The sequence below is a fragment of the Spermophilus citellus genome (assembly GCF_964194105.1).
Source record: "Spermophilus citellus genome assembly, chromosome: 2".
Lineage (NCBI taxonomy): Eukaryota > Metazoa > Chordata > Mammalia > Rodentia > Sciuridae > Spermophilus > Spermophilus citellus.
In genome coordinates this window covers 151,235,780-151,261,875 of record NC_138183.1, presented here as the reverse complement: position 1 = coordinate 151,261,875, position 26,096 = coordinate 151,235,780, and the positions used below count along the sequence as shown (strand labels likewise).

At 37.5% G+C, this 26,096-nt stretch overlaps 1 protein-coding gene across 4 annotated transcripts in view; it reads right to left on the bottom strand.

The window, feature by feature from the left end:
* Window positions 1-25,718, bottom strand: part of DDX6 (DEAD-box helicase 6) — a 31,903-nt gene extending 6,185 nt beyond the window's left edge. Inside the window, exons 1-11 of one of the 4 annotated variants that reach the window (XM_081281022.1) lie at window positions 23,144-25,718; window positions 19,712-20,180; window positions 16,878-16,941; window positions 15,263-15,367; window positions 9,935-10,064; window positions 8,978-9,124; window positions 7,823-7,917; window positions 6,670-6,792; window positions 6,369-6,497; window positions 5,200-5,316; window positions 2,174-2,237 (exon numbers count right to left, since the gene is read on the bottom strand). In XM_081281022.1, coding sequence (XP_081137148.1) covers window positions 2,174-2,237; window positions 5,200-5,316; window positions 6,369-6,497; window positions 6,670-6,792; window positions 7,823-7,917; window positions 8,978-9,124; window positions 9,935-10,064; window positions 15,263-15,367; window positions 16,878-16,941; window positions 19,712-19,911 — 1,174 coding nt within the window. In that variant the 5' untranslated portion in view covers window positions 19,912-20,180; window positions 23,144-25,718. The other 3 variants (XM_081281024.1, XM_081281023.1, XM_081281025.1) reach the window with 3 other exon arrangements.
* Window positions 25,719-26,096: the final 378 nt, after the last annotated feature.

Sequence of the window (26,096 nt, the reverse complement as noted above, 5' to 3'; positions counted from 1 at the left end):
AAGTGTGGAAGCCTTGCCTTAAAGCTGTTTGTCTTTTTGTGTCTGATTAAATCACTGCTCCCTGAAGAAAGGGTAAAATTTAAATGTTTATACATTCACACCTATGTGTTATGTAGAACTTGTTTAATGACATATTACACACTATCCTGAAAAAACAGAAAGTATTAGCATTCCAAAACCTTATCTGAGGGCAACCATGTAATAGTTAAATTTTTAATAGTTAAATTAAAAATAAAACCAACTAACCAGTGTAACAATTCTTTTCAATGTGCAAATGCTAAGAACTTTTACTATTTTATTTTTGGGAACTAGAGATTGAATCCATGGCTTCTCAGTCTCAAATTCCTTTTCTTAATTAAAGAAAAACTGCTGGGCACCTGTAATCCCAGTGGCTCTGGAGGCTGAAGCAAGAGGATTGCAAATTCAAATCCAGTCTTAGCAACTCAGTGAGACCCTGTCTCTAAATAAAATAAAAAAGGGCTGGGGATGTGGCTCAGTGATTGTGTACTACTGGGTTCAATCCTCCGTACCAAAAAAAAAAAAAAAAAAAAAGAGTAATTCACTAATTCACTCTCTAATAAGGGAATGCCTGATGGCAATTGGTACCATTTCTCTATAAATTCTGAGACAGTATAAGAGAAAATAGGACTCGCCCCAGGTCACAATTAGAAGTTTAAAGGAAAAAAACAAAACTAATCTCTAAACTCAAGGAGTCTAATATCTTTTCCATTAAATCAGGTTATTTATATTTTAAGTATAATTAAAGGTCAAGTTGCCATTCGAGGATTAATTCCTAGCTCAAATTGTCCTTTCAGATGTAAGGCAAAGACACTATAAATATGCAAGATGTTTTATAATCACTTTCTTTCTTTTTGTCAATCACCACAATTTAATATTCTGGAAGAAAAATATTTAAGTTTATTTCTAGAACAGCATTTTTATAAAAATCCAGATTTTTAAATATTCTAAATCTTTATCTGAGTGATTGTTGTTTGAGTGTATACATATGCAAAATTTAATCAATTATTGTACAAATTAGTGTATTCTTCTGTGTATATATCTCAAATTCCAAGTTCTCCATTTTAGTTTTTTTCTTTTCTTTTTTTTGGTACAAGGGATTGAACTCAGGGGTACCCAGCCCTATTTTTGTATTTTATTTAGAGACAGGGTCTGAGTTGCTTAGCGCCTTACTGTTGCTGATTCTAGTGATCCTCTTGCCTCATCCTCCCAAGCCACTGGGATTATAGGCGTGAGCCAATGTGCCTGGCAATATACACTAATTATTAATCTCATACCAATAAGATTCCAAGTGTAGAGATGGAAGGGTACTGAATCCATTTGCTTTGTCTGACTTGACTGTCTACCTGTCTTTTCAGTTTATTTTTCTTCATGTAGCAAAATAAACCAAAATAGACTAGTCTGTTTCTGAGGAAAAACAAAAAGACAACTTCAAAAACACATGTTAATTTCTTTTTAAAAAACATACGGAATTTCTTAGTATTCATTTTGTGTTAGCGCATTCCTGTATGCTAAAACTACTCAAAAAACACAAATTCTTGGGGCTGGGATTGTGGTTCAGCGGTAGAGCACTTGCCTAGCAGGTTCGAGGCCCTGGGTTCGATCCTCAGCACCACATAAAAATAAATAAACAGAGAATAAAGGTATTGTGTCCAACTACAACTAAAAAATAAATGTTAAAAAAAACACAAACAACAAAACACAAATTCGAAAAATAATTTAAGAGACAGGTGAGTGCCAGTGGGGGAGAAGGATGAGAGGATGGGAATGGCAAAAACAGTAGAATGAATCAGACAAAATTTCCTGTTTATATATAAATATATGACCAGTGGTAGAGCGTGTGCTCACCAGAAAAATGGGAAATTATATTCTGTGCATATATAATAGTCAAAATAAAATTTACTGTCATGTATAACTAAAAAGAACAAAAATAAATAAATAAATAGATAGATATCAGACAAGTATTCTGAAGATTCAGATAAGGAGCCCAACTTTGGGGGTTAACTAAGGTTCATTCTTAAACTTCAGAAATTCTCAAAGTGGTAAGTAGGCTATGCTGGTCTACATTACAAGCTACTGTATGATACATAAAAAAGCAAACAGAAGTATGGGGGAAAAAAAACAATAGGTAAAAGAAACATGAAAAAATACTTACCAGTGCAAACAAGATTGCGGCATAAGCCATTTCGGAAATCATGAAACACACGATTTCGATGTTCCTAGGAAGAAAAGCACTCCATTTAATTAAAACTAATACACAGCACAAATTTTTGGTCATTGTGTCTCCTAACCAGTCAGTTCTTTTTTTAATATTTAATTTCCTGTGGGAGCTGGGGATGTGGCTCAAGCGGTAGCGCACTCGCCTGGCATGCGTGCGGCCCAGGTTTGATCCTCAGCACCACATACAAAGATGTTGTGTCTGCCGAGAACTAAAAAATAAATATTAAAATTCTCTCTTTATGGGGCTGGGGATGTGGCTCAAGCGGCAGCGCGCTCGCCTCGAATGCGTGCGGCCCGGGTTCGATTCTCAGCACCACATACCAACAAAGATGTTGTGTCCGCCGAGAACTAAAAAATAAATATTAAAAAAAAAAAAAATAAAATAAAATAAAATTCTCTCTTTAAAAAAAAAATTTTCCTGTGGTACTGGGGACTGAACCCAGGGACATTCTACTAGTGAGCTACAGCCCAAACCTTTTAATTTTGAGAAAGGGTCTTGCTAAGTTGCCAAGGCTGCTCTTGAACTTGTGGTCCTCTTGTCTCAGATTTCTGGATCCTTAGAATTATAGGCATGCACCAATACACCTCGCTTCAATCTGTTCTTTACACCAAAATGATCCATGACATTAAGCTTTATTTTCTCTTTCATTTGTGGTATGGAGGATCGAACCTAGGACCTTGTACATGCTAGGTAAGCACTCTACCACTGACCTACATCCCTAGCCCATGACATTAAGGTCCCTTCAAAGCCAAATTTAATGTCTTAATCAGTCTATACTAACTTTCATTGTGTGTGTGTGGGGGGAACCTATCAGTTTGGGGACCATATACAGTAGTTTAGTCTTATCCTTTGTTTTGCTTTCCATAGTCTGTTACCCATATTAATCTCATATCAATAAGATTCCAAGAGTAGAGATGGAAGGGTACTAAATCCATTTGCTTTGTCTGACTTGACTATCTACCTGCCTTTTTAGTTTGTTTTTCTTCATGTAGCAAAATAAACCCAAAATATTAAATGGATAAGAAACCCCAGAAATTCAATTGTAAGTTTTAAATTGCACACCCTTTTGAAGAGTGATGAAATCTTGCACCATTCTGTCTGGGACATGAACAATCCCTTTGTCCATATATCCACACTGCACATACTACTGTATACACTACCCACATCACCTAGCTATCTCAGTTATCAGATCAACTGTCATGTCATACTGCCTATATTCAAGCAACTCTTATGTAATAGCCTAAAGTTGCATCACTCATAATGCCTAAGTGATTCACCTCATTTCATTTAATCACCTCACATCATAAGGGTGAGTTTAGTATAGTAAGATATTTTGAGAGGCATCAGTAACATGACATTATAATCTACTGCATAATTATTCCATTTTATTACCATTACTAATCTATCACCATGACTAATCTCTAAGTGTGTAATATATAGAAAAAACAGTATTTAGAGATGGTTTTATGAAGTTTCAGGCATCCACTGAGGATCTTGGTACCTCCACAGATAAGAGGAAATTATTATAACAGTAAGTTAAAAATCTAGACCAGAGCTTTCTGTAATAAAGGAAATGTTCTTCATTACTCTCCAATATGAAAGTCACTAGCCATAGGTAGCTGACTGAGCTCCTGCAATATTGCTAATTTGTCTAAGAAACTAATTTTTAATTTTCCTTAAAAAATAAATAAATTTATTTTCATGTGGTGCTGAGGATCGAACCCAGTGCCTCATGAGTGTGAGGCAGGTGCTCTACCACTGAGCTATAGCCCCAGCCCTTTTTTAAAAAATTTTTTAGTTATACATGGGTACAATATCTTTATTTTGTTTGTTTTTATGTGGTGCTGAGGATCAAACCCAGGGTCTCACACATGCGAGGCAAGCACTCTACCACTGAGCCACAACCCCAGCCCCTCCTTTATTTTAATATATATTTTTTTAGTTGTAGTTGGATTCCATATCTTTATTTATTTTTATGTGGTGCTTAGGATCAAACCTAGGGCCTCACATGTGGTAGGCATGCACTCTAACCCTGAGCCACAACCTCAGCCCCTAATTTTTAATTTTCACTTTGACTAATTTTTAAAAATATCTATTTACTTTTATGTGGTGCTGAGGATCAAACTCAGGGCCTCGCATGTGCTAAGTGAGCGCTCTACCCCTGAGCCACAACCCCAGCCCACTAATTTAAATCATCATATATGGCTAGTGGTTATTGTATGCAACAACATCTAGAGCTTACCTAGGAAAAAGGAATAAAATTTCACTTCTGTATCATGCCTGATAGCTTAGAATACACTTACTCACACATTATTCTCAATCTTTTTGCACCTTCTAAGGTATGAGTATACCATTACCCCTTTTTATTTTTAGATAACTGAACCTTAGGGAGTGTTATAATGAAGGGGCCTTTGCTACTAAAGAACAATACTATTTTTCTCTCCTGGTGCTGAAGATTGAACCCAGGGCCTTTCATTGCCACTAAGCTAAACCCTCAATGAAGAATCGTCTATTCTTAAATCCAGGGCATTTGGAGGCATATTAAAACAAAACAGCCCATGGGGCTAGAGTTGTGGCTCAGCAGTAGAACGCTCGCCTCGCACGTGCAAGACCCTGGGTTCGAACCTCAGCACCACATAAAAAAATTAACAAGTGAAATAAAGGTGTTGTGTCCAACCACAACTAAAAAATAAATTAAAAAACAACAATAAAAAACACCAAACCCAGCCTAGTACATTGGTACATGCCTATAATCCCAGCAACTCAAGAGGCAGAGGCGGGATTGCAATATTAAGGACCGCCTGGGCAATTTGACAGGACCCTGTCTCAAAATAAAAAGGACTGGGGATGTTGTTCAGTGGTAAAGCACCCCAGGTTCAATCTTTAGAAATGAATAAAATAAAATCCAAGAAATAATTAGATTATTTTTGTAAATCTGTTCAAGTCCACTTTATACTCACCTGCCTCATTTTAGCATGGATATAGAAGCAGGAATAACCCAGTTGAGAAATCTTCTTGGCTAGCAATTCAACTCGCTGAGAAGAGTTACAGAAAATGATCGACTGGTTTATCTGAAGCTGAGCACAGAAAAAATTAATTAGTATGAGAAAGAAAAGCAAAGACTTTCATTTGTTTTGCTAGTAACTAGCAAAGAAGAAAAATGCCAGCATGATGGCAGATTACCTAAGCAACTCAACAAGCACCCCCCACCCCCTGCCATAAAATATATTAAGAAACAATGGCTGGGGATGTGGCTCAGTAGTTAAATGCACCTGTGTCCAATCCCCGGTACCAAAAAATTTTAAAAAGGCCTAAAATTTGGAATCTTATGATATCAGATGGAAAGTTAAAAAAACTGTAAATGTTTTGTTTATTTAATAATTGCAGATAATTATATAATGATTATAACTCATGACTGCCAAAAGCTTTTCCAACCTACATTTTCTCTACAAGGCAAATTAGTCTTGTGTTTAGGAGCAGTGAGCAAACTCTTCAGCACTATGTGAAGGGGCCATGTGAAATAGTGAATCATCAACACGAAAACAAAACAATAAAAAACACAAAAATTTGGGGCTGAGGTTGTTGCTCAGCGGTAGAGCGCTTGCCTAATACGTACGAGGCCCTGGGCTCGATACTCATCACCACATAAAAATAAAAAAAGATATTGAGTCCAACTAAAATATATATATGTATATAAAGAAAAAACACAAAAATTTGATAAATACGGCATTAGAAGTGCCAAACAGACACTGATTTACAGTATGAGAGCTAAAACAAGAAAGCAGAGTGTCATCTTCCCAGACCTTTAGTTGGGAAATGTACATGTCAAGTGAGTCAATTTATGGCCAACCTGCATAATTCAAATGATCATGAAAGTACATTCAGCATTGATTTTGGAGCTATAAATAATTTTAGTGACCAGGCAAATTCATAAACAGACGGTGAATAATAAGGATAACTATAAGTAAGGTTACATTATTGTAGACTAAAAGTGTCTGTCTTGATTATAAAGTTTCAACTTCAGGTCAACAACTAAAACTGCTATTTACTGAAGATCAAAGCAAAATTCATATAACTTTTTTACTGGAATTAAATGATAGAAAATATTCAGCAACAGAAATCTACTTACCCTGGAAAAAAGTGTGTTGAGGCAGTGTACTTTTTGGCGCTCAGTTACATATGCGTAGTACTGGGTTACTCCCTTCAGAGTTAGTTCCTCCATCAGGTTTATCTCATAGGGTTTCTGCAAATGGGAATTCTGAAAGTAAGAAGAAACACACTTAAAAGAAAGCAGTATTTTTCTCCCTTTAACTCAAAAAGCCAAAAACTTGAAATAATCGGTGTAAAGCGTATACTCTAAGATGTAACTATGGGTAAAAGCATACAAGGCAACAGGATGGCACTGATTACAAGTACAGATTTACACTTACCATGAACTTTTGTACACTAAGAGGGAAAGTAGCAGAATATAGTAAAATCTGCCTGTTTTTAGGTAGCGTGAGAATAATATCCTCCATTATCTGCACAAAATCCTGCGACAGCAACTTATCCGCCTATAGTACAAAGAGAAGACAATTTTTAAGACAATGAATTAATGTATAACGTTGTTGGTTAATGTGTAGTGTGGACAAAGAATAAAGCATAATCCAACAAAAACACCCATGGAACATTGCTGGTTATAAATAAGTTCACTCCAACACTGCACAGAGTACAATGGCACCAAGACAAACTGCCACTGATCCAGAAAGGGAAAAGTCTATAATCCCTATTTTTTTAGGAAAAAGAAAAAAAATTCTAGACTGAAGCCACCCCCCATCCCCATGACAGAATTTTTCAGGTGATTCCCATTAAAAGGGTAGTATAAAATATATATTTAAAACCTATACTTAAAATATAGGTTCTAGAGTCAAACCATCTGGGTTGAAATGTCTCTTTTATTCATTAGCTGTTTTGGGATATTTCTCAATCATTTTGAAGCTTGGTTTCCACATCTATTAAGCTGGGTTATCTTCTTACCACACAATCCAAATGGGAAAACTAACTATGCCAGAACATTTAACACTGATATTCTACATTTATAAAACACTATCCGGATTCCAATGATAGAAAGTTGAGTAAGTTCTTAAAAGGCACTTATAACCTATTCAGATAATACATGTAACCAAAAAAAAAAAAAAAAAAAAAAAAAACAAAAAAACAACAACAACAACAACAAAAAAACAATATAAAGCATTAAAGATTAATGGGATTTACAGACAGTATTATAATCAACTTGGCTTTGAGGTTATTCAGTAACTCCTCATCTTAAAAGGTACTGTGTCCAACTGCTTAAAACAAAAACAAAAACAAAAACAAAAATTAACTTATCTGGTATCCCTAAGGGAAAAAGAGACTGAATTCCTATAAATGCCCATCATCTACTACCTTGGAAGATAAACATGTTTTTTTAATAAGCAAACCAGTTTAAACTTGATTAGTCATGTTATTAGGTCATAAACAGAAACAGACTTCGCTGTTTCACTGGAAATTATAAGCAAAGCAAAGAATTGTACAGAAAAATATCTTTCTAAATGGAGACATTACCTCATCCAATACTATCATCTGGACATGATCAACCTTTGCTACTCCTTTCTTGATAAGATCCAGGATTCTGCCAGGGGTAGCAATCACCACATGCACTACAACAAGATTTAGAAACATTATTCTCATTAATTTTAGTTTGGACCAAAAGGACTGTAAAGGCTTTAACATAAACACTGTTATAGAGACGGGAGTAATATAAAAAGACACAAGGATGTGTTTTAGGCTTTCTATTTCCATTTTACCTCAAGACAGCTAAAAAACAACCTTTACTGCACTTCTACACTGGGTGAGCTACAGCTTCCCAAATCATTTGCTCCAAATAGGGGACATACATCCTGTCTGAGGACAATCCACAATAAATACTAGTAGAAATGCCTCTAATCTAGAACAGGAGACTCAGGTGATACTGTTATAATGATAAAATGACAATTTTTAACAGTTGTGCAATATAAAAAAAGTACCAATTAAAGAGATAATTATATATAAAATTCTGACAAAAATCTGTATGATCTTTTAAGTAATCTCATTCTTGCTAGTTGTTACCTTTACATTCAGTATGTACATGGAGATCTCATCATACAAGTGAACACCAATCATCTTTACTCTTTAATGGCTACATGGAAGTCCATTCAGATCAAAGCCCAATGTATTAGCCAATTTATTGATTTAGAGTAATCTGATTTTTTCAGCACTATATACCATTTAGTAAATAACCATATATCCATATATCTATATCTATCTATCTACTCTTGTACTTACCAATTATTTCTTCGGGAAAAATTCTTGAAAATATACATTTATAATACTGAGATATAATGCCAAACTGCCCACAACAGAGATCAATTTATACTCCCAAATTGTTAGACAGCCTATATTTCCAATAACTGATGTTAACCATTACCATTATTTTTCAGCCTTACAAATTAGATAAATATAAATTTGCTATTTTCAGTTACATTAAAAAATTACTACTTAAATTAAAAACTTTTCAATAATCAATTTGCCCTTTATTGAATAAAATCATCTCTTTTCATTTTCTATTGCAATGTATCTGTTATCTTAATTTTTAATAATTTTTACTAATTTACTGTAAGGAAGCAACATGTGACTAAAATTATAAGAGAACTATTGTACTTTATATTAACCATTTCCTACCTGTATCATCAAGACGCATTATGTCATCCCGTAAATTGGTTCCTCCTGTGGTTGCCATCACTTTGGCCCCTCCCATGTGTTTGCTGACCTGGATGCAAATTTGACTGACCTGTAGAGCAAGTTCTCTAGTGGGAACAATCACCATTGCTAGAAAATATCAGGGAACAGAAAATGGAAGGAAAAAAAAATGTCAAGAGTTTAAGAAGCTATAAAAATAATGTTCCTTGTAAATCAGATACTGAGAGATATTAAAAGTCTAATTATCACAGGCCTAAAAGATCATTAACAATATTCTTAACAAGTCCTAATTACATTTGTTTGACAGGGAGAGATTCACTAATTTAAGCATCCAAGTAGGAAACTGCCCAGGTTCTATATTTGCACCATAGGAAAGAATGGAAAAGTGATAATTATAGATCAAGAAAGTGGAATACTTAAAAAATGCTTTAGAGGTGACATCTTAATTCCATTAGCTTACCCTGGGTACAACTACAGAAATTTATTTTTTCTCTACTAGACTTAAAATCTCCAAATCATAACTTTTAAGCAAGATTGTTCAGGTTTCTACCAGGAACTTTGCAGACACACAGCTATGACAAGAAACAATTCAGTTCTACAGTTTTTAAGAATGTCCACTAATTTCCTACCAATAGGGCATTAGTACTTAGTTTGATTATGTCAGTGCAATGTTGTCAACAACAAGAAAATTACTCCAGACTATGTAAATTCTGTTGCAAAAAAGACAGAAATATCTTCTACATGGTTCCAAGATTTAAACTGCCATTTTGACTTTAAAATAAAAACAAACTTGGTGCTGAGGCTATAGCTCAGTGGTAAAGTGCTTGGAGTGTGTGAGGTACTGGGATCAATCCTCAGCACCACATAAAAATAAATAAAGATATCCTGTGTTCATATACAACTAAAAATAAAAGAAAAACAAACTTTTCTCCAACTAACCTTGTATATTGTCCTTCTTCAGGTCTAGCCGTTCAAGTAAGGGAATGAGGTAGGCACCGCTCTTGCCTGTTCCATTTTTTGCTCTAGCTAAGATATCCCTACCAGACAAAGCAATGGGAATGCTCTCCTCCTAAAAGACAAGATAATGCAAACATTTTTTTTTTTAAATAAAAGCAGTATACAAGCTAATTCTTCTCTAAAATAAGTATATTTTGGTATTGCTTTTAAGTGTCTTACATTTCCATTTTACATGAATACAAAAATCAAAGTAAATTAACAGGACCAGTGAACAGCACCATCATTGTCAACCAATATCCACAACTCATAAGGATACATTTTAGGGCTGGGGATATAGCTCAGCTAATAGAGTGCTTACCTTGTATGCACAAGGCCCTGGGTTCAATCCCCAGCACCACAAAAAAGGGATATATTTTAAGTTGCATCCCAATATAATAACTATGTAAATGTATATGTGTGTACAAAGAAGATGGAGGAAACACAAAGGACCATAAAAAGAACCTGAACATATGGACAAAAAGGCAAAGAATATTTCTTTTAAAATGGGGGGCAGGCACTAGGATTGTGGCTCAGTGGCAGAGCGCTTGCCTCACACATAAGAGGCATTGGATTCAATCCTCAGCACCACATAAAATAAAGGTATTGTGTCCATCTACAACTAAAAAAAATATTAAAAACAAAAATCAAACAAACAAACAAAAACCCACTTACTGGGGGAACCCAGCAGCTCAGGAGGCTCAGGTAGGAGGATTGCGAGTTCAAAGTGAGCCTCAGCAACAATGAGGCTCTAAGCAACTCAGTGAGACTCTATCTCTAAATAAAATATAAAAACAGGGCTAGGGATGTAGCTCAGTAGTCGAGTACCTGAGAGTTCAATCCCCGGCACATGCCCCCAGACTCTCCCCCCTCAAAAAAGGGGGGGGGGGAACAACCCACCAACAACGCCAAGGAATGACCATAGATAATATTTTCAAACCAGTCAGCCTATCTGACTTTGTAGATTGGGTCGGAGGTGTAGCTCAATGGTAAAAGTGTGTGCTTAGAATGATGGAGGCCCAAGGTGCAATCCCTAGCACCAAAACCAAAAATAGTAACTTAGCTTATATTTGCATAAAACAGAAATAGGCTGGAAATGTTTAACCTCCAGTCCTATCTGGCATTTACTTATATAGTACATAAACCCCCAATATCTGATATGTCTTACACCAAACTTCTTTATCCTGAAATGTGCTCAAATGGGAGTTCAATCCTATTTTGGTAATCTCATCCTATGGTCATATCTTTAATGACTTCTCATTTTCATATTTAGCTTACTTTGTCATGCATGTTTTACAAAGATAACAATACTTCCTATTAACTTGGAACACAGTAAAGGATTCCCATCAGTTATTAAAAATTAAGTACACATGTGCAGAGAGGAAAATGAAAGGAAGAACAAATACAAAAGGTCTGGGGATACAGATCAATAGTACAGCATCCTTGGGGTCATCCCCAGTACCAAAACCAAAAAAATTTCTATAAACAAACAATAGACAACAGCATCTCAAACACACTATACCAGTCATTAGATAAGAGATTCTCTTTATATTAGAAAACAATATATGCTGGAAGGATAGTTCATCTAAAGAACAACTAAGGTTTTACACGTTTGAAAGTTTGTTTTGAACTCTCTGTAATTCTCTATCTTAAGGCAAATATCAAGTAAAAGACATATTCTGCCACTCTTCCACCACAATTTGACTTTACAGGCCAGCTAATTAGACATAACTAGCCTTTTCATTCTAATTTAATGATGTTATGACACTTCTTACTTTTTAGTAAGAAAAGTCCACCCTGTGTGACCTGAAGTTAAATTTTCACTTTAAAATGAAAGACCGAAAAATTATGTTAAGAGGAAATGGGACAGAATTTTTAATTTGCAAAACTAAAAAATTAGGAAAATAAATAAAACAGATTCACAATCACTAACATATTTTATTCCTTCTACATCTAGGCTAATTATCGAAAGAAATGTCTCCAGTACTTTAAATTATTAATTTATAAATAAATAATTATTAGGCAGCTTAACTTCCATCTTCCACCATGATACCATTTCTATCTAGTATGCCAGTCATACGAGTCAGATGGGTTCCAGATAGGCAAAATAATATAGCTGTCAGACCCATGAAAATGATTCAGTTCCAATACTGTTACTTTAGTCTTACAGACAGATTAAATAATCCGCTTATTAGGGTAAGGCAGTCAAAAGACAAAAACCTTTGACCCCTTGGTCTTTATTTCTCCCTTCCTTCAGGATTTGAGTCAACTTCATTAATCTTTAGTTGTTTCAGAGATTCCAACTACTCCCACAGGTTCACCCTCTTCTGTGGTTGTGTGGTACTTGTGGACTGTGGTTTTTAAGAAGCTAATTGTACACTATTCAATTCTATATTATTGAAAAGTTAAGAAGGATGGTCTCTGTCTGTCTGGGTCAGGTTTTTAAAGGATAATACTTTTGAAAATAATGAGGGCAAAATTATGAATGGAGGACTGATACTTATTACAACACGAAAAGACCCTGAAACCATTACACTAAATGAGAGAAGCCAGTCACAGACCACATACTGTATGAATCTATGTATATGAAATGTCCAAAAAGGGTTCCCTCCCCCTTCAGGACTGGGAACTGAACTCAGGTGCTCTATCACTAAGCTATATCCCCAGCCATATGCATGTATGTATGCATGCATGCATGTATTTATTGTTTTGACACAGGGTCTTCCTAATTTGCCCATGCTGGCCTTGAACTTGTAATCCTTCTGCTTCAGACTCAAGTAACTGGGATTACAAGCATGTGCCACTACGCCCAGCTAAAGATGCAAATTTATAGGAACAGAAAGTAGATTTATGGTTGGGGATGCAGCTCAGTGGCAGAACATTTGCCCAGAATGCATGAGGCCCCTTGGTTCAGTCCCCGCTACTGCAAAAAAAAAAAAAAAAAAAAAAAAAAGCAGTTGCTTAAAGCTGTAGGAAAATGAGGGGTGATTGCTGAAAAGTGTTTCTTTTGGGTGGGGGGGGGACCAATTGTGGCAATGATCATACAACTCAACACAAAACTAATGAACTGTTTTCTTTAAATGTGTGAATTGTACGATGTGATTTAGATCTCAAGTCACTGTCTCCTTCTCAAAAAACAATAAACCCCACAACTTTAGGTCTCTTTTAAGTCTGTGTTCCACTTTAATGTTTAGGGACTGATCCATAGGTATGATTACTGTGTTTCGTTTTACCCAGTAGCCCTTTCCTAACAGCAACCCAAATTCCCTCTAAGGAATTATATTCCTTCTTCACCCACTCTAATAAATCAGGTTTGGCTACACTTCTAAGCCAGGTGGTAAACAGATAACAAAACTGAGAACATTTGAAAGTTCCCTTCTAAGAAGGAACTAAATATAAATTGTTGTAATGCATCCATTACAGCTTCCTAAGCCATTCAGACCTGCCTCAGTTTATGGCCATCTCCAAGTGTTTTTGCAGGCAAAAGCACATGTTCATCTCTGGGGAACTACTACCCCACAGCCTAGAATAAGACCACTTCTTATAGGTTGTCCTTCCATACTCTAATGGCTACAATCATATGCAACCATAGAAAGGTATACATCATATTATATTGAAATCATCTATACAACTAATTAGCTGTCCCTTCCACCAGACTTTAGGATTTAAACCTTATTTATCACAGAATTTCAAGTGTTTAACACTTTCTAGGTCACTCAATACATGCTTGTTCAATGATAAAATACTCAGTGATGTCACAGCATTTGACCTCAGCACAGCATGGATTCAACTTACATCTGTTGTCTTCATCAAACGGGTATAGGTAATAGTATGTGCTTACACATAAGTACATGCACATGCACATGCACTTACTTGTTTTCACTGAAAAAATTAAAGTAGCAAAATGTGTACCCAGTGCCTACAACATGGTTCCTAATACTATTTCCCATTAAAAGGAAATCAGGGCTCCTTGAATTTCAAGGCTGGGGCACTATCAAGCATAAGATAATCCTGGTATCATGCCAAAAAGTAAGAAAGTGCTAAAGAAAAATAAAGGAGTACATCACAAAAACATAACAACTGGCATGAAAATGTTTTCAAAGGACAAATGTTTAGGCAATCTGGACATAAAAATATCAGTTAAAAAGGGAATTAATGAGTTCATACTGACAACAGATAAACAGGGTGGGGGAAAGAGAAGGCTCTTCTTTATAAAAGGGTCAAATATGGATGATGTGCTACAGCCAGAAACTCATTATAACCCATAAGAGGAGATGAGACCAAGTAAGAGTCATCAAAAGATGTTTAAATGAGGAAATTTTGATGAAGAGCAGAATATTTGCACAGTCCTCAATGTGCCCCAGGCTGCTTGTCTGTTTTAGAAAAGTAGTAATTAGATAGTAGCAATAAACAAACAAATAAATAAAAATCAGATAACACTTTGACAAGGCCATCAATTAACTAGAGGGACAATATGTACATCTTTAAGTATGGTACTTTGAGAAGACTAAAGCATGACTTCTTCAATATTCTAGCTGAGAAAACATAACTTGAAGCTAATCACATGGAAATATCAGACAAACCCACAAGAGAAACTCCTTTTCCCTATCAGGAAAAAAGAAAGGGGTTGTTTTAATGTGTTAATGTCCCAAGAGGGAAAAAAAAACCATGTCATGATTAAAAAACAGGTTAAAGAAATAATAACTAGAGAGAAAATGGGGACTGAAATAAAATTTCCTGTATATGTATAATCATATCAAAAGGAATCAAAAAATTATGTAAAAATAAAAATATAATGCTAAAAAAAAAAACCAGCACCACCACACACAACACAAAACCCAGACCACACACACACACACACACACACACACACACACAAAAAAAAAAAACATAATCTACAAGCAATACTTGATTCCAGACTAGATTCTGTACCAGATAGGAAAAAAAAGCTATTAAAGGTATTTTGGGGTCAATTATTAATTAGAATATAAATTAATTAGAATATAAATGATATGTATCAATGTTAAAATTAATGATTAATGATAAGGATACTGTAGTTAAAGAATATTCCTGTTCTTAGGAAATAGCCACAGAAAGATTTAGAGGTAAAGGACGTAATTCTATAACTCAACCTTAAAATTTTCAGAAAAATAATGTGTATAGGTATGTAGACAAGAGAGAAAAGTTACACCACTGCTACAGATCAGAAAGAAAGTTTGTAATGTGTGAAACATAACCATATATGTATATATATGATAAAAAGAGTAAACATACCTGAATAGGAGATGGCTTTTCCCAGCCCATTTCAAAAATTCCCATCAATAACTCCCGTTTCAAACAGTAATCTTCAAACTCATTTCCTTTTGTGGAGGTCACATCCTAATTAAACAAACAATAAAATATGGTACAATGTGTTTGGTACTTAGCATGTTTTTAAATCTAAATTTATTTATTTATTTTGGTACTAGGAATTGAATCCAGGGGTGTTTAACATCTGAGGCCCATTTTATTTATTTTAAATTAAAGAAAAATTATATATATATAAATATATATATTATTATTATAGATGAACAATACATTTATTTGTTTACTTACTTGTTTATTTGGTGTTGAGGATCGAACCCAGTGTCCCACTCATTTGAGACAAGTGCTCTACCACTGAGCTATAAACCCAGCCCCCCCAGCCCATTTATTTATATATCTATTTATTTATCTATTTATTTATTTATTTATTTTTGAGAGAGAATCTTTAATATTTATTTTTTAGTTTTTGGTGGACATAACATCTTTGTTTGTATGTGGTGCTGAGGATCGAACCCAGGCCGCACGCATGCCAGGCGAGCATGCTACCGCTTGAGCCACACCCCCAGCCCTATTTATTTATTTTTTTGAGGTAGGGTCTTTCTAAATGCTTAGGGCTTTGCTAAGTTGCTGAGGCTGGCTTTGAACTTGTTATCCTCCTTCCTTAGCCCTCTGAGTCACTGAGATTATTATCTAGGAGACTTTAACTCTTTACGTACTTAAATATATACTAATTATTACTGTTTTAATCTATATCTCACCTTTTCCTAGAGAATAACCACTTTTCCTTCAACACAGACAAGCCACTTCAAAATTATGCTTTGGGAAAAGGAACTCTGGTCCTAGTCTTCTAAGACTGGTAGAATACTGTTATTTCTAAACAACTATCAATGCTATAAATTGCTGACCACAAAATGTTAAGTCAAACCCTAGCTCTACCATCTTCAGCTACATCTAGGTTTCTTAAGTTCAGTATAAAGAAAATTCTGTTTTAAAATGGTGTCCTGTGGGGCTGGGGATGTGGCTCAAGCCGTAGAGCGCTCGCCTGGCATGCGTGCGGCCCAGGTTCGATCCTCAGCACCACATACAAATAAAAGATGTTGTGCCCGCCGAAAACTAAAAAATAAATATTAAAAAAAAAATAAAAATAAAATGGTGTCCTGTATCCACCAGGGGAGATAAACAAAAATGTTTCTAGCTATCTAAATGTCCCTTGGGAGAAAAAAAAAAAGCACTCCTGACTGAGAACACTGAGTTTAAAAAAAACTAACTTCTTTAAATTTCCAAGTTCTTATACACAAAGTGGGTGTAATGCCTAACTTGAATATCTCACTAGGTTGCTGGGAAGAAAGGAAATTTTTGAGAAAATTAGGTAAAATGTGCATATTTATAAACATGTTATTTTTTACAACATAATATATAATTCCACCCAAAAATGGTAAAAACAAAAAAAATTGTGTCAGCCCTACATATATGAATAATTTCAACCATTTTTATTTAAAGTAAACTCAATGTCTACTGTCCTATTACAAGGAACTACTTCTAGTTTACCCACCATTTTTACACTTGAATTCTACACCCAACTTACCGAAGTTTTGATTCTTAGATCCTTTGGAGGGAGTTTTAAAGTCTTTTTCCAGTCATCACCAGGTCTAGAGGGAAAATATAGTAAATGTGAACATCAAACTTCCTAGCCTCCTGATAGTTCGATAATACAAGATAATTCATTTAGAATATAATTAAGTTCTAAAAAGCACAGTAATGTCATATATTGGTATTTAAGAATATAGTTAACTTCAGAGGAAGTGATCTTAGGAAAAACACAATATAGGGATCAAAAATCAGGAACAGAAGAGTTTAAAGGAATCCATCTTGCTGGGCATCATAACTCATGCCTGTAACCCCAGCTACTGGGGAGGTTGATGACAGGAGGATTACAAGTTTGAGTGAAATCCTGTCTCAAAAAATAAAAAGGGCTGGGGACTTGGCTCAGAGGAAGAGCATCTGCCCTGGGTTCAATCCCCAGCATCCATCCATCCACAATCAATAAATCAATTAACCAAGGCATCCAACCTTTTAGGAGAAGCTGTGTAGTATACAGTGTATTATACAGAGCAACATCAAAACGTGTTTTGTTTAACCTACACAGTATTTTAATTTAAATTAGCTGCTAACATTTAAAAAATAGGAGATACATCAGATTTCTTGACTTTCTTTAGAAACTGGAAGCTTTACTGGGTTTGATCCCTAATACCACAAAAAAAGGAAAAAACTCTGGAATCTTAGCAACACTGTTTCAAATTCTTAACAGGGTAACATGTTGTTTAATAAAGCTTAATAACTTGAGTTTAAAATCAAGCAGCTGTCCCTTTAAATATGGCAAGAACCTTATAATTAGGCATGCTATTCTGTAGGCACTTTAGTTTGTAACTTTTGGTGACTAGTTAAAACCAAGGTGCCTAATTCCCAGCAATTCAGAAGGCTAAGGCAGGAAGATCGGTTGAGCCCAGGAAAAATGTACCTCAACTTGAAAAGTTCAAGTCCTGACTACTTCTTATTAGTTCTATAACCTCTTATAAACATCTATAAATCTCTATTCTCTAAAATAAAATGGGTTGCTAACAATTTTTTAACATATAAAGTACTCAATATAAGAATATAAGAACCAATATAAGAATATATATACAGCAATATAAGAACTCAATAGTTGCTGTTCAAAACATCTCAAAGGGTTAATTTATTTTACTTAAAGTTAGAGCCAACATAATACAAATACCCTAACACAGGTAACCCTTGCTACCAATTCCAAAGCCTTTCATCTCAGGCTATACCATCAAACTTTGAGTAAAAATGTCAATTCAACATCCTAGAAAACCAGCCTGTGCATTCAAATTCAATAGTACATGTTGGATAAGATACAAAACAAAACCTGCCCACAAGGTATTTGTAATCTTAAAACGTAAAATAACAATTTAAAATAAGTGATAAGAGTTAAAACAGTAGATGTAATTTTAGAAGGCTTCATTAAAGAGGTGGCACACAAAAGTGATATCTGGAGAACCAACACAACAAGAAAGAAACCATTAATCCCAGAGGGAAGAAAAAGATTAAAACCCACTATTGTCTTACAAAATAATTTTTTTTTATTTGACCCTGAGACTTTATTCATAGGCATCTTTCTTCTGATCAGTCTTTCTCAGGAACAAAATAATTTTTAAATTGGAAAATACTTTCATAATGAAGTAGCAAAGCTTTACATTTCCTATCCTCAAGAAATAAAAGCAATCTAAATTTTGCTAGCCTATTCATATTTTGTCAAAACAAATTATAATTCAGAAAATACTGTTCATTTTCATACCAATTAAAACATACTTCTTAAAAATAAAATGCAAAAATCTCAATTCTCCCAGTAGGCATCCAAGTTCTGTTGGAGGTGGGAGATTTTTACTTTATTTTTTGATCCCAGGGGTGCTTTACCATTGAGCTACACCCCGCTTGCACTTTGAAACAGTCTCCCTAAGTTGCTGACAGGAATTAATTCTTATATGTCACTAGTGAGCCATATAGCAGTAATTATCTTTATGATATTCTGAAACCATTTTACCCTAGGAAATAAAAAGATCTGGGTTATAATAAAATATATACTTCAGTTAAGTATCATCATCTTATGCTCATGTTATATTTTTAACAAAAAGCCAAACCTTGACTGGGATCAAGAGTCTAAGTATCAATTCCCTATACTGAATATTTGGAGTGACAATTACCATTCAAATAACACTTAAAGAGGACAATTAGGCTACATTCAGCTTTAAAATATACTCTGTAGTGACAAGAAGCTCTTAAGCCTGAGCCAACAAATGGTTTGAGACTGTTCAAAAATGTGTTTCCAAGAGTTTAAATATCCTAAGTTCCCTTTGATTTGTGTATTCATGAAAAAAAAATTAAAAAGGAGGGAAAAATGAATATCCATGAACTAAAAAAAGTTATGAATAAATTTTCTAAGGCTGGTCACGTTTTAAAAATTGAGTCTTCAAATTAGCTTCTTTAAAAAAATTTCCAATTGGTTTTAAAACCGCTGTTTAAAATTTAAATTAGGGTAAGATGCAGTGTTAACACTGGAAAAACAACACTGACAAAAACAAAATGAATCTGATAATTTCATTCATTTGTAACAAATCCAACTAATAACTATAGAGCGATTAGGAAAGTCAGGAATGTTTCCAAAAATAATTTACACAAAATTAATATACATCACCTGTGCTTATGTGCATTACTTGCTAAATTATGTTATTCTACTATAAATATCTACTGACCATAAAACAGTCATCTTCCTCTTTACAATCAAAATGATTACATTACGGTCTGAACAACAGAAAAAGAAATCTTGGTTCCACAATGGGTTTATTATTTTCTAACACTTACTTAATAGTGGTGGTCATACTCTGTGCTTGCTGCTGAGTGCCATTATTGATTGTGTTGGTGTTTTTCAACTGGTTCATCTGTTGCTGTGACTGTGTGCCCCCTCCTCCGGGGCCACCACTGGGCTTCACAGGGCCCCTCAGCTGACCATTTTGACTGGACAGACCCATTATAACAGGGTTCTCTGTTCTGGCCGTGCTCATGCTGTGTTAATTGCAAAGGTGTCTCTTTCAAACTTCAAAACTTTTGAAAGTCAGTAGAGAAACTGTAATAACAGTTTATTAGGCTCTCCAAAACGAAGAGATAAATAAGTCTTGCTCAATATATGAGTCCTTTATTGCAATGCAGGCAAGCACCTGTAAGTCTCTGAACGGTAAGCAGCAGTAACTTGCTGTCATGCACCGAATCAACTTTTTATTTTTAAAAAGCCCTCTAACAAGCTTGAGTAATATCTGAATTCACTCACTTCAATCTGAAACAAAGAAAAAATTAAGTTAGCACACACAAGAAAGTTAAGAAGAAAACCGTTTCCCTTTTAAAGAATTTCTTTAGAACTGTCATCTTTAAAAAAAAAATAAGAATACTGCCATACTTAGGTCAAATCACTAGCGAAGCTAGGAGAGACAGTGATGAGCTGCCTCAAAAACCAGTCAGTAGTGAGACCAATCTCAAACCATTAAAAATGTGAGATCAAAGCAACCCATAGAAAATTATGGTGGAAATATACTATGATTAAATAGTATTATTAAATATCGTGGAAAGATACTATGATTAAATTAGCATTACTAGTCAAAAAAAAAAATCCGAGCTGGGTGCGGTGGCGCAGGCCTATAATCCCAGTGGCTCGGGAGGCTGAGGCAGGAGGATCACAAGTTCAAAGCCAGCCTCCGAAACTTAATGAGGCCCTAAGCAATTCAGTGAGACCCTGTCTCTAAATATAAAACAAAAAAAGGGCTGGGATGTGGCTCAGTGGTTAAATGACCCCAAGTTCAATCCCAGTACCAAAAAAAGGAAAAAAACAGTTTCCTCCCTAATGAATTCTCTACAAGTCTCTGCCACCTTTAAAAGTTAATGATTCATTATACTTAATCACATCACAACTCAGTGAAATATCAATCTATTTAATGTAATTCTAGATTTGAACAAGGCAATTTATTATTTTTTTTATTTTTCTGACAGCAGCCAAGAACCTTTGAAGAGTTAAATTAGCTTTTAACTTGAACATTGTGCTTTCAAAAAAAAAAAAAAAAACTTTTGTTCCCTTCTGAATTTCAACTATTGAACTTTATGAAGAAATATATTTTCTTTTTTCCCTTAAGTTTTTGTCCTTTAAAACAATAAATAGGATATGGACATGCCTATCTGTCAAAATCTTTTGCTTCAAAAACAGCCAAGAAAAATCTTTATAGTTACCTTAATAAAACCTAGAAACTAAAAAGTTACTAGTTACTTCTCAATAACACTTTTCAAAAAGTACATCTTAATTTAAAATTGCATCTTTAAAAAAAAAAAAGTAAATTTCCTGTTTAAAAAAAAAAAAACCAAAACACTGTAAAAAGCTAAACACACTAGTGACTTCAATAAAACTTTCCAAACAACCCAGAGTAGTAAATCTAATTACTAGTTCTTAAAAAGATCTGGTCAACTTCCTCTATTTTTCAATTGTTCCCCAAAATAAAAAAATTTAAAGCTTAATAACAACTTACACCAGAAAACAAAAGTCCAACAGTTATTTTTTAACCCCTTTCCTTTTCTCCTCTCCCCCCAATACTAGCTTAATCAGTGATGATGAGTTTTGCCATACACCAAAATCTCAAAAATTTAAAGCCAAGATAACTCAAAAAACTAGGGAGAAAAGCTCCCTAGTTACATCTACCTTTAAAAAAATTTTTTTTAACAAGTTGCTCACAAACAAATCCTGAATGTATCACATACACTGAGCTGTTTATTTAGAAGTTTCCCTGACCCCTATTATCTGTTTACATGGTTAAGATCTACTTTTCTGTATTGAAAAGGTTTATATTATGATCAACAATATCATATAGTTCATAGGGAGATTTTCTTGTTTGCAAAGCACTAAGACGATGAAGAAGGAACCTCTAAAGACTGAGCGATAGTCGTCATTGTCCATCAAGCACAGTAAGACTTCCTATCTCCTTAAATCCAAAATGAGATAACTGCTCCCTTCTTAAACTGACACCTGCATTGCAGCTTTATGTCTCAGAGAAAGAACTATTCCTCCTACCCCCTTCCCAATTTAGAATTCCAAGTTACATTTCTACGTTTTTCAAAAACCCGAAGGAACGTAGACTACTTGGGAGGAGTCCCTGTCGGAGTTAATTACAACACTTCCCAGATCGTAGTTAGCAATTGACAGTTTCACACCCAAAACAGAATCGTCATCTCCAACAAGAGCTTTTGTTTGCAAATGCAGCGCAATTTCTTCTCTAAGCTTTGGCAGCTAGTTGGAGTGCCTGGGATTTACTCTTAAGGGAAAAGGAGACTGTAGAAGAAAAAGGGGAGATAGGGGAAAGAGACAAGCCAAAGATTGAAGCCCCATAACTACAGGGCGATAATTTCTTGGGCCCCCCCTCCCCCAACACTCAAGTCAGCTCCCTCGAACCAGAAACACAAAGGGTTGGGGCCCTGCAATCCTATCTGCGCAACAAGAGCCAGGAACGAGCTCCGCCGGTTGGAAACAATAGGGACTCCCCCTGTAAGGTCCCTAGGAGGTTCCCCCAAACCCAAAAAGCCCCTACTTTCCTCCACGACTCGGGGACTCCCTAAGCACCGTGTTACTGACCTACAAGGTCTACTGCAATCAAGCAGCTGCCGGTCCTCCTCTGAACCGAACCTTTCAAAACGGCATATCCCTGCCGCCCCCTATAGGGCCGCCTCGTACCCTATAACCTCCACCATCACCCCCACCCCCCGGTCCCAGCCGCCCCTTTTGGCACCCTTTCCCATCATCTTCTACCAAGCTCCTGCGAGCTCTTGGCCCGCCTATCCTCCCGACCCCGCCGCGCACCACATTCCTATATTCCACTCCTCTCAGGCGCCCCCACCCCACACAGCTGCCGCCAGCTTTCCTCCCAAGGCCCGGAGAGGCCTCAGGCCTCCGCCCCAGAGAGCCCCCCACGCCGGCCCTAGGGGCTCCCCGCAGCCCCCAGGGCACCACTGGCCTCGGCCCCACCGCCTCACCCCACACCCCGCGGCTCGGGCCCGAGTCCTACCACCGAGGCCACTGCCGCTCGGCACCCTCGGTCCTTTATTGTTGACTCGAAGCTCCCAAAATGGCGGCGGCTCCTTCCTCCTCGGAAACCTCCGCCCGCCCCCACTCGGCCCCTCGCAAAGGCCTCCGCCCGCCCCCGCCCCGCCCCCGCCCGCTTCGGGGGCCGCGCCGCCCACACCCGCGCCGCGGGCTCCCAGCCCTACCTCCGCTGCTGCCCGCGCTCGCGGTGCCGCCGAAGTCGTCGCCGGGCTGAGCTAACTCGGCTCCTCTGCCCCCTCCCTCGCCGCTGCCTCCCTCCCTCCTTCCCAGCCTTTTCCGCATGGCGGCCGCCGCGGCTCCTCCTCCACTCAAGATGGCGAGAGCTCGGCCGCCGCCGGTGCGGCGTCACGGCCTGCCGGCTTGGCGGCGGGGACAACCATGCCGGGGACGCTCGCTGAGGAGAAAACGGGGGGCCGTTCTCTGGCGCCGACGAGAGAGAAGCTCGAGGGGAAACCCTGGCTCCTTCCGGAATGGACAGAAGGCTGCTTTTTCCACAGCTGAGAAGTGGTTGGGGAATGGTGGCTGGGAAGAGTTGCCCTGACTTCGCCCTAAAGGGAACTTCAGGGGCTATGAGGAGGACCTGCTTAGTCTTGACCAAGGGCACGTTCTGACAACAGTCTTATCGGGCTCGGGGACGGGATGCTGACCTGACAGCTCCTGCGGGCCGGGGAGGCAGCTGCGGTGCTGGGGCCGCGTCCGAGCCCCTTGGGGCGCGCCTCCATCCAGGAACGCGCGGAACTAATGGCCTGGAGGCGCTGGCGCGCGCCTGCCGCGGGGCCGGAAGGGAGCCTGGCCCGGACAGGGGGCAGGCCGAGACGCGAGGGCGTGCGGGGGCCGCTGTGGGCTGGGGGCGGAGAGGGTGCCCTGGAGAGGGACTGGGTCCTGAGGGCGCATCTGGGGGAAACGTGGGGGCTGGGGCTGTGCCCAGTTTGCCCCTGATGGGGAGTATGGAGCGGAGAAGGCACGCCGGGGAGGGGCGAGGGCGCGACCCTTCGCTCTTGCCCCCCGTGAGCGGGTATGGAGAAACGGGCTGATTCTCCACTAGGGGAGGAATACTTCTGAAAAGTCTGTTACAAGCGAAATAGGAGTTCTTCCAGCAAATGCGGAACCAGAAGACGGGTGGTGGTGGTTCTCCTGCCTGAGCCTCACCGTAAAGATGTTTATAAAGGAATTGGAGCATTCATTCCCATCATCTCAGAAGGGAAAGTAAGACCTTGGGTCTCACTCAGCTTGAGAGACTGAATGTACTAAGGGACCGAGGCCAAACCGTATGTGATAATAGAACTCCGACCTAGTACCTCTGTAGCCCAGGATAGTCAGGGCTTTGTGTTTGGCACCTTCCGTATATTTCTAACCGCGGCTTCCAACTCAGGACCAATCAGAGGAAGCCAAATATGCTCTCTAAACCAATTACAAAAGATGCATTACCTCTCTAGCCCTCCTCCAACTTCCTGGTGCCAACAACCTCCAATCGGAGCTGATCTAAAGCCTTCCTTCCCCCCCCCCCCCTCGCTTTCACTGTTAAGCTTTCCAGTTCCTTGGTTGGCCTGAGTCTATCTACCAAACCAAGTGATGGCATCTGACTCCCTTGCGATAGCAAGGTTTTATTAACCTGTTTCCCTTCGTTGGTCCTCACTTATTTCCATACAATGAGAATGCTGTGGAACACAAAAACAATACTTAAAAACACTGTTGGGATTGAAAACCTTCCCTTGAAAAAAATTTAAATTCCGAATATAAAGCATGTCATCTCCCACCCATATTTTTTAAAATCATTTTTTGGGGTGCTGGGAATTGAACCAAGGGTCTCACACATGGCTAAGCAAGTGCTCCACCACTGAGCTACACCCAGTCCCACCCAGATTGTAAAACACCTACTGGTGCAAGGGAATAACCCTGTACATTGTGCTCATTCTAGAGAGAAGGGGACTGAGTGGCTTCTGAATAAGGTGATAATGTGTGAGACAGTGTTCCTCTACTCTTCCCAAATATCAGACAGGTGAAAGGGAGGTGGGCCAAGAAATGTGGGGTCTCTCTTAGGCCACTCAAGGAATGGGACTGGGCAAAGGAATGGGGTTCACATCCACAGGTAAACTGTAACCTTCAAAAGAAATCAGGTTGAGGTAATGACAAAAACAATACTTAAGGAGCTAAAGTGTTTAAAGATTCTTAATAATTTTTTTGTTTTGTTTTGTTTTTGGTACCAGGAATTGAACCTAGGGGTGTTTTTCCGATGACCCACATCCCCAACCCTTTTCTATATATCATTTAGATATTATCTTCTTGAGTTGCTTAGGGCCTAAATTCTTGAGGCTGGCTTTGAACTTGGAATCCTGCCTTAAATCTCCTGTGTTGCTGGGATTACAGGCATGCACCACTGTGCCTGGCCTTCATAATGTTCTTTTAAGATAGTCAAATACCTTCATTAATCATTTATGTTAATCCTTTTCAGTTTTCTGGTCGGAGTCACAAATGGTTTAGAATTAAGCTATGGGGCTGGGCTTGTGGCTTAGTGGTTCAGTGTTTGCCTAGCACATGAGAGGCCCTGGGTTTGATCCTCAGCACCACATAAGAATAGTAAAATAAAGGTATCATGTCCAACTACAACTAAAAAATAAATATTTTTTTAAGAGAGAGGGAGAGGGGAAGAGAGAGAGAATTTTAATATTTATTTTGTAGTTATTGGCAGACACAACATCTTTGTTTGTATGTGGTGCTGAGAATCGAACCCAGGCCGCACGCATGCCAGGCGAGTGCGCTTGAGCCACATCCCCAGCCCTAAAAAATAAATAAATATTAAAAAATAGCTACGAATGCTTAGATGTTTGGGGTTCCATTTTAGTGGTTGATAGGTCCAACTGTCTCAATACATTTTTTCCCTAGTTCAAACAGATTAGCAAGAATCACATAGAATATGATACTTTAGAAATACATGTGAATTGTTTGCTAATGCATATGGTACTCTTATATTTATAAGATGTTAAAGAAATTCAGTCCTTTGGTCTTTTAGTTAATATTGAGTTTAGTAGCTGTGGATGGTCTGTAGTAAATATTGTTCCTGGAGTGTGTACTATCCCCAGTGAACTTACCTATTAAGCAGTTTTCCAAAATGTATTG